General features: G+C 42.7%; 1 protein-coding gene across 1 annotated transcript in view; it reads left to right on the top strand.

The window, feature by feature from the left end:
* The window catches only part of Atp13a4 (ATPase 13A4), a 136924-nt gene that overhangs the window by 100173 nt on the left and 24067 nt on the right, over positions 1 to 12684 (top strand). The window contains exons 19-21 of the mRNA XM_085832191.1: positions 5520 to 5644; positions 10519 to 10682; positions 11486 to 11608. Coding sequence (XP_085688317.1) covers positions 5520 to 5644; positions 10519 to 10682; positions 11486 to 11608 — 412 coding nt within the window. The remainder of the gene's footprint in view (positions 1 to 5519; positions 5645 to 10518; positions 10683 to 11485; positions 11609 to 12684) is intronic.

Below are 12684 nucleotides of genomic sequence, written 5' to 3'. Positions count from 1 at the left end.
GTGATCACACTGATGGAGAGGCAGAGGGCAGATCCCTGGGCTGACTGGCTGGCTAGTCTAGCCTAGGTGGAAAGCTCTAGGACAGTCCTCTATATGCACACACCCACACCCACATACACACATACCCCATAGAAAAACATAGTCACACAAATATACACATACCCCTTACACACACACCCTCACACATACATACTCATATATACATACATACACACACCCCCATACACACCCTCCTATATATACCCCCCACATACTCACACACAGATACTCTCACACACTTATACATATACACACCCCATAGTACCCTCTCACATACACACCCCATTCACACACACATACACACACCATCACACACACACATACACACTCACACACACATACTCTCACACATATACATACATATACATACACACGCACCCCATATACACACCCACATACACACCCACATACACATACACACAATCATACACACACACAACACACTCACACGTACACACATACACACACACTCACACTCACATGTACACATACACACACACAAACACACACATATACACACACAAACACACACACACGTACACACATACACACACACTCACACTCACATGTACACATACACACACACAAACACACACATATACACACACAAACACACACACACATACACACACACACACACACACACACACACACACTGAACAGTTGCTCAAACCTGAGAGTAGACACCATGAGGCTACAGTGGCTTCCTGCTATGCAATGTGTGCTATGTAATGCAGCCGGCCTCAATGCCTCACACAGTCTTACTGTAAAGATGGCAGCTCGGCGACATCATTAACAGCTCCTGGGAAAACTTCAAAAGGAAATAGTACAACTTCCTCTCAATTTGCATACTTGCAGTATCCCTGCAAAATTGAGGAGCTGCAAAAATACTTGGTGTTTATATGAGAAGCATTGCTAGGGGAACTATACTAGTAACATATCTTATTATTGTTTAAGGAAACAATATTATCTATAGAGTGCTAGCCTATACACTAACTGCAGAACAATGATGTGATCTGAACAGCACAAGTGCTGGTGACTTACAAAGTCCATAAGTATCCAGTGAAATATTCAAAGCGTGTGAGGGGTGAGTGATGATATTTTGTGCACTTGTCATTGCAGACAATCCTGCACACTTGCAAAGATTTTTGCCCCCTAAAATCTCAATAAAATTCTGTCCCTGCTGAGAAGGACTGATGGAACCAATCCTCTGAGATTGGGTTAGGGACAAATGAGGCCCAGAGGGAGAGTGGTGTGTGGATAGTCACCAAGTGTCACATTTGCAGGCGGAGTATTGGACCAGTCCCTGATTAGCCAACTTAGTGAGACCTCCTGAAGTTTTGGCTATTTCAACTCTGGATATTATGATCTGGTGAATTCAGTTCTAGGTCACTGAGGTCAGTTTGGGAAGTGGACCGTGAGAATAGATGTCACAATCTGAAGTAGAGATACTTTGGGTCAGGGAAGGGTTACGCAAAATTGGACTTGGTGCTGATGCTGCTTACAGCCCTGCTTTCTGCTTGTCACCCAATGCGATGTGTGTGCATTTACAAGCTGTAAATCCCCGGTTTGGGAATAGTAGATGTAACAAGTCCTTCCCTGCGGAGGAAACTGCACACTTGGGAATGGTGAAAGCTGTGGTCTGCAGGAGGGTACTTGCCTTTGTTAAAGGCATTGACATCTAAATTCTAAACTTGCAAACTCTAGTAAGGCCTGAACACAAACTGACAAGTAGGATCTTGCCGTCTGTTCTGGATTTGGCTCTCCCATTCCACACCATATCACCACCATGGGGACTCATAGCTAAACTAATTACTCTATCTTTTGGCTATTTTGGCTCTGAATTTTGAGATCTGATCAGCTCAGGTCAGGTCACTGAAGTCAGAATTGGAAGTGGACCTTGAGAATAGATGTCATAATTTGAACTAGAGATATTTGAGGCCAGGTGGGCATGGTGTTGATACTGATACTAAGACAGAACATTCTCTCTCTCTCTCTCTCTCTCTCTCTCTCTCTCTCTGTGTATGTTTACACATGTCTCTATGTCTCTCTCTGAGTGTGTTTACTGACAGTACTTCTAGTATCAATATAGAAGTCTTATTGAAGATTTTGCTGTAAGGACCCAGATATAGCTGTCTCTTGTGAGACTATGCCGGGGCCTAGCAAACACAGAAGTGGATGCTCACAGTCAGCTATTGGATGGGTCAAACGGCCCCCAATGGAGGAGCTAGAGAAATTACCCAAGAAGCTGAAGGGAACTGCAACCCTATGGGTGGGACAGCGGTGTGAACTGACCAGTACCCCGGAGCTCTTGTCTCTGGCTGCATATGTATCAAAAGATGGCCTAGTCGGCCATCACTGCAAAGAGAGGCCCATTGGACTTGCAAACTTTGTATGCCCCAGTACAGGGGAACCCCAGGGCCAAAAAGGAGGAGTGGGTGGGTAGGGGATTGGGGGGGTGGGTATGGGGGACTTTTGGGATGGCATTGAAAATGTAAACGAGGAAAATACCTAATAAAAAATAAATTAAAAAAAAAGAATAATAATTATCAGAAAGTATGTTCCAAGTTTGCTACAGTTTGTTCATATTCTTCTGTCAGAAAAAAAAAAGATTCTTGAGTGAAAAATGCAGTTTAATCCCTCTTTATTATCCCAGTACAAACAACTACACAATTGAGGAATCCTATTTTAATAGTATGTCTTATGTGCCTTGAGAAACTTTGTGGTTATTGTATTGGTTTTATTTCTTATAACATCTACCATGTACCCTGATCATTGTATAATGTATTTATTAACAAACTGAACAGAGACCATTACATCTTTTTCAGTAAAAAAAAAAAAAAAAAGAAATTTTCTTCATTTACATTTCAAATGCTATCCGGAAAGTCCCCTATACCCTCCCCTCGCCCTGCTCCCCTACCCATCCACTCCCACTTCTTGACCCTGATGTTCCCTTGTAATGGGGCATATAAAGTTTGCAAGACCAAGGGACCTCTCTTCCCAATGATGGCCGACTAGGCCATCTTCTGCTACATATGCAGCTAGAGACACGAGCTCTGGGGGTACTGGTTAGTTCATATTTTTGTTCCACCTATAGGGTTGAAGACCCCTTCAGCTCCTTGGGAACTTTCTCTAGCTCCTCCATTGGGGGCCCTGTGTTCCATCCTATAGATGACTGTGAGCATCCACTTCTGTACTTGCCAGGCACTGACATAGCCTCACAAGAGACAGCTATATCAGGGTCCTTTCAGCAAAATTTTGCTGGCATATGCAATAGTGTCTGCATTTGATGGCTGATTATGGGATGGACCCCTGGGTGGGGCTTATTGAAGGTTTTTATTCTGCTTTATACATATTTCTTTAAAGGTTATGCAAATTTTAAGAAAGAAAGAGGTTATCTCAGGACTGACCACCGTCAGCACTGCACTCACTAGTCTTTATTAATGTAGATGCTATAGGAGGCACAATGTGAGGTCAAGAAACAGGAAAACAGCATATTACTCCACACTGCAGGGTCCCAGACCCTTCATGGGACCATTCCTTTCCACTTCTTGGCTCAGAGTTAATATGCTTGAAAGGAAGACTGAAGGGATTTGGGAGATAGAAACGTTGAGAGCCAAAGACATAGTGGAACAGCACACAGGGAGATCAGTTTACTCCAGGTCATGCAGCAGTGTACTGAGACTGGAACTGTGGTGTCCTGATCGTATCAGTCACTGAGATCTATGCTGGCGACAAGCCAGAGGAGCTAGAAATGGGTGTTCTAAGATGTCCCTGGGTGTTTGAACTTTCAGCCATTTTCTTGGCCTAATGTAATTTATTACTGGCTCATGTTATATAATCTCTTAAAATATCTAAGTCCTGTGTCTCAAGTACGAGGCCACGGAAAGACCGTAAAACTCTTATCAGGCATCAGTTAAGTTATTCTTGAAGGGAGGTTCAAATATCTCCTTCAGAAAGACTCTAATAACTCTAACCAAAAAAAAAAAAAAAATGTCTGCCCGTCTTTTGACTCCACAGACCTCTGGGTTTTGTGTTCGCCGTTGTACAATTCCCAGCTTTGCATATAAAGAAGGTGATCATGTCTAATCTTTTCCTCCTCTGTAAGTGTGAAATCTTGGAGTTGGAGCTCCTGCAGCCTCTATAGAGTTTCTTCTTCTTTTCCTTACCCAGTACCTGCTCAATAGACACCGATGAGCCTAGCACACTGTCTAGTTCTAGTGAGAAACCAGAATGACATTTTCTTCACATTATGGCCAAATGTGATGGAATGCAAGCATCCAAGTGTGCTGAGTGGGTGGTGCTTGCTGAGAGCTTCCTGTATGTGGGCATCTGGTGGGCATTAATGAGCAGAATCTTGGCTCGCCTGGGCTCCCTCCTGGGGAATAGAGGCTGATCAATAAGCCAATACTGAAAGGCATGAATAAATAAAGAACCAGCTAACTAGGGTAGAAGTAAGGTGTGGAGAGAGCAGGTGTTACCCTTTGGAGAAGCCTTAGAGGCAGGCAGCATGAGGTGGGACTCAGGCCATAGGCAGGATTTCGGAGGCAGATGATGAAAACTAATGTTTGCTACGAAATAAGAAAATCACCAGTCTGGAGCAAAAGTCTGGATGGGATTAAGTGCAGAGCATATCCACAGTGAGTGGCTCATCTGTAGCCAAGGTGAGAAGTTGCTGCATCAGGGAACTTAAATACTATACTGGAGTTAGTGAGAAATGAAGCCATTCTCCCAGGTCTGCTCTGAGATGAGAAGCTGAAACTCTTCACTTCCTGCCACCTAGTGGAGGGAGTCATAACATTCTAGGAGCATCTCCACCATGTTTCTGTATCTGTATCTAAATAATGGAACTGTAGGAATGTTCAAATCTCTAATCTCCAATGCATTCTCCATACTTGGTCCTGTAGGATATTCTTGCTTGTGGTCTCATGGTACCCTCCATGAAGTGCTGGAGTATTCTATGCAGAAGAACAGAGCTTCCAGATGAGAAAGAAGGGAGGGTTCAGATTGGCCTTAGTAAAGGATTCTTTTATTTATTTATACCATACCTTATGGGGTTAAAACGATACCTGTATAGCCTTAGTTTCTAGAGAAACTGAGATTTTGTTTTATTTTTCTTGTTTCTCACTTAATGGACACAACTTTCTCTCCCCTCTGGGGGTCAATAGATGAGGGAATGGAAGTCAGTTGAGCCCTCACAGAGGCCTGAGCAGTCATGAGCTAGTTCTGCAAAGGCCAAAGCCAAACTTCAGTCCTACAAGTCCTCTGGGTTCAGTTGGGCTAACTACTGCAGTCCCCCTCTGCCCCCCAACTCCACCTGTTCCCTGTCAGGGTTGTTTGTGGCTGGGGAACAGTGTTGGAGTGGGAGGTGGGGGTGGGGCAATGCCATGGGGAACTCTGCCTTTTTGCTATCATTACTAAAACAAAACAACAAACAAACAAACAAACAAAACCTCTCACATGCTTTTCTGTTCAATCAGGGAGAAGGTGGAATCAGACCTGGTATTTCTGGGATTGCTGATCCTGGAGAATCGATTGAAGGAAGAGACCAAGCCTGTGTTAGAAGAGCTCATCTCTGCCCGGATACGGACTGTCATGGTCACAGGTATAGCTGCATAGTATACCATGGAAATGGGGGTGGGGTGGGGGGGACCTTGGAGATTCACACGGTGGGATCACTTCACAAGTATTGTACCAATGTCAAGGCTTCGCTCTAGGCTGTTGGCAACAGAAGGGCAAGCTGTTCATCAAGCATCTATCCCATGAGGCAAGAGACAACCAGTTAGTCAAATAGTGCAACACATGTTTTGAAACATACACATTGGGACAGTCCGAGGGCTGGCATGGTGATACATGCCATCACCCTGAGTCTGAAGCAGGAGAATTCCTACCAGTTGGAGGCTAGTCATGAGGACATAGTGAGTTTGGGGACAGATTGAATTGCCGAATGGGACGTTGTCGAAAAAAGAAAAAAGAAAAGTGAAAAGAGAAAAAAGAAGCAAGAAAAAAGAAAAGAAAACCCCAAACAACTCAACAACAACAAACACCAAGGGTCTAGAAAGATGGCTCAGCACTGAAGCTATCTGTGGAAGATAATTTTCCAGAAGCTCAGAGCCGGGAGTAACTCCGGCTTCTGGAGAATGTAACTCTCCTGGGCTCCGTAGGCCCTTGGCATGCAGATAACGTACACACAGGTAAAAATCCTCACATACATAAAATAAAATGAAATGATAAAAAATCAAAACAAACAATAAAAAGCACATAGCAAAAACAAGTCCCTTCTCCCCCGACCCCCAAATCCCAGATAGAGCAGCCTGGTCAAGTGTGTCTGACCATCTATTCTCTACAAGGCACTTAAGAGAAGCCTCTCTGTTTGCTGGCATTTGAAATAAGAGCTGAATAACACAAAGGTATGAGCCATGCAAAGATGACCATTTTTATTGTCAAGTATTAGAAGAAGTATCTTCCTCAGTGTGGTCTATGAGCTATGCCGACAGCCCATCAGTCAACGGAATCTTTCGTTCTGGACAAAAGGAACATGTTGTCATCTTGACTCTAATGCAAAGCCTCAGCCCTCATAAACAAGCTGTTGGTGGGGAAGGATCCCTCCAGGGAAATACATGACATAACTTCATAAACTTGCTTGGGCTTTTCAATGAGAAAGATACTACAGGTGAATAACTTATTTCTGAATTTATACTTCAAGTGGCTTGCTTTCTCCCACTGTGCTTTAAGCTCCATTGCTGGTGTGATTGACTCATATCCTTTCCAAAGCTCTCCTTGTGCACCTCCTGAGCTGAAGGTGAGAGCTAGGGACTCTGGAGTCCTTCTGTTTTCCTCCATACTTATCCACTCCAAGGTTCTCCATCCCACAATCCACAGCACCGTGTATACTTTGCTTTCTTCTTTTCTACTCTCCAGTCTGACTTCTAGGTCTTCCTGGGATAGTTGGGTAGCCCTCAATATTGCAAACTGCATTAGCACGTACATTCCAGGTTGTCTTAGGGTTTAATGCTGCTATTTAGTTGGGGAGGAAAGTGTTTATTTGTTTTACACTTCCATACCAAGGTTCATCACCGAAGGAAGTCAGGACAGGGAATCATATGGGACAGGAACCTGGAGGCAGGAGCTGACGCAGCAGCTGTGAAGAAGTGCCGTTTACTGACCTGCTCCCAATGGTTTGCTAAGCCTGCTTTCCTATAGAATACAGGACCACTGAGCCCTTCCCCATCAGTCACTAATAATAAAACACTCCACGGGCTTACTAACAGCCTCACTGATCTCACAGAGGCATTTTCTTAATTGAGGCTCCCTTGTCTCACAGGGCTTTAGCTTATACCAAGTTGATGTAAGAGTATCCAGTGCAAGCCAGGCGGTGGTGGCGCACGCCTTTAATCCCAGCACTTGGGAGGCAGAGGCAGGCAGATTTCTGAGTTCAAGGCCAGCCTGGTCTACAGAGTGAGTTCCAGGACAGCCAGGGCTATACAGAGAAACCCTGCCTCGCAAACAAACAAAATGAGTGTCCAGTGCATGCATGTTCACAGTCTGTCTTCAGCCTTTTTTTTTGGCGGGGGTGGGGGGGTGGGGGGGTTGTATGGATAAGAGCTGTTCATCCTCCAGATCAGTCTTTAGTCTCTCTTTTCCTTGCGTTGAAAATTCTACTCTGCCCTTTGTTGAGTATTTTCCACTTCTTCTTTCTTGTTCGCGGAGGCACAATGCTTTCTGACTTCTCACAAGTCCTTATAACAACTTTCTTTGTCTTCATGGGGGCAGATAGTTTTATTTTTACTATTAGTTTTTGCCAGTGGACTGGGAGTGAATGGTGTTTTTGTCTTCTGAGTCTGGGATTGTAAAACACAAGGCCAGCCCGCTAGAGGAAGCACACTCTTCGCCTACACATAATATTTCTTCTTTAACTTGGGAACTTAAAATATTAACGGGGTATACTCATATATTTTTCTTTTCCCTTTTTACTAATTCAGTCTGGAACAGAGCGCTTTTAATATGCGTTTCTTCCTGTGAAGAAAATATTCTCCATTGTTCGTTTAATTATTGCCTTTGTTCTCTCTTCATTATATTTTTACCCTGGATTTCTGTTTTTCACATGACAGGTTATTACAGGTCTGTGACAGCCTCCTGGATTCGTTCTCTCATTCTCTGACCTATAGTTTTTAAACAATTGCTATAGTTTTATAATCTTGCCCTCTTCTTTAAGGTTTGAGGAGGAGGTCACTTAATTTCTCCAAATCTCCAAATCATGGTATGGCTCTCAATAATGAACAATGACCATTATTATCTCCTTCAGATCACTGGCTTAGTTGAGAAGTGCTGTGAGTGTGTGTTCATATGGATGTGGGGTTAGACACTGCCCCCCACTCTGGACCTTGCTCTTGTACAGACAGACACCCCCACTCCAGACCTCTCCTTGGTGCAGACAGACACCCCCACTCCAGGCGTCTCCCTGGTGCAGTGATTGAGTTTCCCTCTTGTTTTTCCTCTTGACAACTCCAACCTCACCTGTCTCCAGCAGTTGCTGCCTGGCCAGTCATATGTTCTGTTCCATCTTTTCCTAGGCAGCTGTTGTGGCCTCTAGATTGCTACAGGTTTTGCAGTTTACCTGACACATCTGGGCTGTTCATCCTACTTGGTCTTTTTTAGTCTACCTGATTTTTATGTCGAGTCTGCAGTCATTTTGAGCATTATATACTATGTGCAATGTGCTAGTTTTCTCTAATAGCCTTTTTCTTTCATTTTGGACTTTCTGTTGTGTGACTATCTTATGTCTGGGGGTGGTTCTCATTGAGTTTAATCTATTTGGGCTTCTCTGGGATGCTTAGAATTCACAAATTGAAATCTCCTACAGGCTTCGGGGAATTTTCTTCACACACACACACACACACACACACACACTTCAATCTTTTTATTCTCTCCTTACTGACAAGAATGGAAGTCCTTTTAATAACCCAAGCCTCTGTTCATTTAAAACAGTGCTCTTTGTTCTCCAATGTGTGTAATGACTCTTGGTCGCCTGACTGCATCTAGTTTATTTTTAAAAATTTAGTGAATAAAAAAATTCAGGTGTTATATTTTTCATTTCTTAGTTATCCATTACAACCATACATATTAATTGGATAAATCTTTCTGTTTGTTTTTATAAATGCTAACTATGAACATGTAAAGGAGGCTTATACTAGCTTCTGTTTAAATTTTTATTTATTGTCAGATTGTGTATATTATGTGTGTGCTATGGCACACTTGTAGAGATCAGAGGACATATCTGTGGAGTCCATTCTGTCTTTCCACATTTATGAGGGTTCCCTACCTAGAGCTCAAGTAGTATTAGCTTCTTAAGACCGCTATCTGATCATTTCAACATGTGAATCAATTGAGAATTGGCAGTGTTGCTGTTGATTATCTATTTTAGACCAGGTTTGTTGTTACTGAACATACCCAATGTTGATCCTCCTGTAATACATAGGGTAGAATCTTCAGTTGCCCCAACCCCTGTCTGTCCTGGAACTCAGAGATTCCTGCTTCTACCTCTGGAGTGGGACTAAAGGTGTGTGCTATTACCACTAAGCTTCAGTCTTTTCTTGTTTTAGCCAATAATTAGCTGTCACATCTGTTTTGTCTATTATAAGTTGTAGTTTCAGAGTTAGCTTAAATTTGAAGTGTTTTTCTATTTTTGTCTGCCTCTCTCAAGCGTTTAGGTGTTACTCTGGTAAACGGTGGGGGAGTGACATGTCATAGTTTAGTTCTTAAACTCATGTTTTTCTATGGGTAAGCTTTTGCCTTTCTATGGTTTTCCTGATAGTGTACACTCTCCAAGAGCCCTCCTGACTCTTTTTTTTTTAATTAAAAAAAATTTTTTTTTTACCTGCTCTAGGCAGAAACACTGTGTTTAAGACTCTTGGTTGTAGCTGCCTGAGCAGTTCAGGGGACATACTAGGACACACACTCAAGCCAAACATTTCAGAGGAAAGAGATAAACATTGAGAAACCCATCTCTTGCTAGCTTGCTTCTCCAGCTCTGATTCCTTCCATAGTGTGCCTGCTTTTGTTGACTTTCCGAAGTCCTCAGGTGATTGCTTTGTGGTTATTGTTTGGTTTTCAGTTGTAATCACTCGGGGAGATAGACAGCAGTGGACTCACTCTATTTCTACCAGGAGAGGAGCCACTGGGTATGATATTAAGCCAAATGGCTTCCTACACATTTACAAAGATTGTAATTAATGGCAAAGTACATTTAAAAATTTCCTTCCTGCTTGCTGACAAAAATATCCCAGTAAGTTATGAAGTAGCATGATGAAAAAGAGTCAGAATCAGAGGGATTATGAAATTCCTGGTCAGGCTGAAACAACCTTAGTAATTATCATTATACCTAATACAAGAACAGAGCCCTTAGCGAATTTCTCAACTCCTGTATGTATTGGTGCGTTCTCTCCATCATCATCTGAGGATGTTCTTTCTTTATTCTAGGTGACAATCTTCAGACTGCAATAACAGTGGCTAGAAAGTCTGGGATGGTTTCCGAAGGCCAGAAAGTCATTCTTGTTGAGGCAAATGAAGCCACCGGCTCTTCATCGGCATCGATCTCTTGGAAATTAGTGGAAGAGAAGAAACCTGGTCCATTTGGGAGTCAGGTATACCCAGCACAGGCAGTCTGCTGTATTTCCTGACTTGCCACACAGTGGTGGCCATAGTTGTGACCAGCTCAAGTTTTGAGGCAACCCCAAGTCAATGAACTTCTCCAGGTGTTTAACAAATAGGAACCCGATTATGCCAGTTTTCCACATTCTTCCTACTTCTAAGCTTCAGACTTCCCTGGCTTCTGACAGTAACCATTCCTTTACTCCTACGGAGCCTTTGACTTCTTACTAGAAAGAACACAATAAGCAAGACTGTGCCTAACTTCTCACATTTCCCCTTGCCTGTCAGCCACCTCATTGGGTTCAAAGGGGACTTACCTTTGGACAACCTCCTGTGTGCACTAGATAATCAGTCTATGTCTTCAAGGTAGGAAAAATTGTTCACTTATGTCCAGTCTTGTTTGTATTCTATTTCCATTGTGTCCTTATGGAACAATATTAATCTTGTTAGAAAAAGGAGCCCCGACAAGCCCTCACTCCCAGGAGAGAGTTGTTCCCTTGCAATGCTCTTCTATCAGACTTGTGAATTGTATGAAGTGCACACATCTCTGGGCCTCACAGAGATCACATTGAGATGAGAAAAGGACATGAGTATGAGCTGTTCTAATCCGCCAGTGGCTGTGCTGTGTGAAGGTCAGTCCAGCAAAGAAGCAGGAGTTCTCTCAGGGACCAGGGCTGGAATGTGACTTTTCAAGAAAGTCCCTGGTCTAACATCAGTCCTCGCTGTCAGATATGCTTGTGGTCCCAACCACTCTAGCAATGGGTAGAACATAGAACAGTTGTTCTTTGCTTTGCAGGACACCTATATCAACATTAGAGAGGAAGTCCCAGAAAATGGCAGAGATGGAAGCTACCATTTTGCCCTGAGTGGAAAATCCTTTCATGTTATAAGCCAATATTTCAGCAGCTTATTGCCAAAGGTGAGTTTTATGGAAGCAATGACATTTCTGTGCAGATAATGAGCATGTCACTTATATATAGCATGACTCCCAAAGAGCTTCAGTGTTGGTCATGGATAAAACAAAAACAAAAAGAAACAAAACAAAACAAAAGCTATCTAGTTCTATACATCACAAAAGAGGGGAATGGTTTTTGAAAAGTTACTCTTATTTCCTATTAGATTTGAAAATAATAAACCCGAGGAATGAACTTTATGCCAGCCCTAGGAAAATGTAAGGAAGATTTGGCACTGCACAGCTCTTACCATGTTGCCACAGGATAGGCATTTCACAGTTTAGTAGGAGCCCAGAGGTGGAACAGAAAGGCAGGCAAAGATAGAAGAGCACCATTATGTTTGTGGTAGAAGACCCCCTTTTTAAAAATGCCAAACTTAAAGCTATTTTTACACAAGTAAACTCATCATAAGGGCAAGTAACTCATTTATAAACAATAGACTTTGACTATATGCTGAACTGAGTTTACAGCCATAGAGACAAGGGGCACATTGCTGTCATATAGAACTTAAAAGTGTGAAGAAGAGAAACCAGTACAGGATACTATACCCTCTGACCATCCACATTCCAGGGCTCCCTAAGTTTGGGATTGAAGCTGAGTTTCATAATTGGTCAAGCTCATATAACATTATTAAATCACAAATAGTCTTTATTTCATCACCTGGTGATTTTCAGCTAGTTATGAACAATTTTCTGGGAAGCAGCTGCGTCTTTGCCTTCTCCTGGGTCCTGCTGTATGTCTCGATTGTAATACCTCGGATTCCATTGGTTCAACTTTCTGTGAAGCTCAAGATTTTTCAGGATATGCTAGAGAAGGCAGTATTCCCCATGGCAGCTGGGTTCAATTACACGGGGCATTTAAAAAAAATAAACTATTTTTATAAATACTTATATTTTGTTTTCATTGGGTTTATTTGAAAACATAAGTCTCAATGTCCATCTTTAAAATACAAAGAAGAAGAGGAGAAAGAGGAGGGGGGACAGGAAAAGGAGGAGGCAGAGGAAAAGGAGGAAAAGGAGCAAGAGGAGGAGAAGAAGGAGGA

Source organism: Mus caroli, unplaced genomic scaffold (assembly GCF_978045245.1).
Source record: "Mus caroli unplaced genomic scaffold, Mus_caroli_1 scaffold_17, whole genome shotgun sequence".
Lineage (NCBI taxonomy): Eukaryota > Metazoa > Chordata > Mammalia > Rodentia > Muridae > Mus > Mus caroli.
The sequence above is the reverse complement of the archived record's forward strand: the minus strand, read 5'-3'. Positions and strand labels throughout refer to the sequence as shown.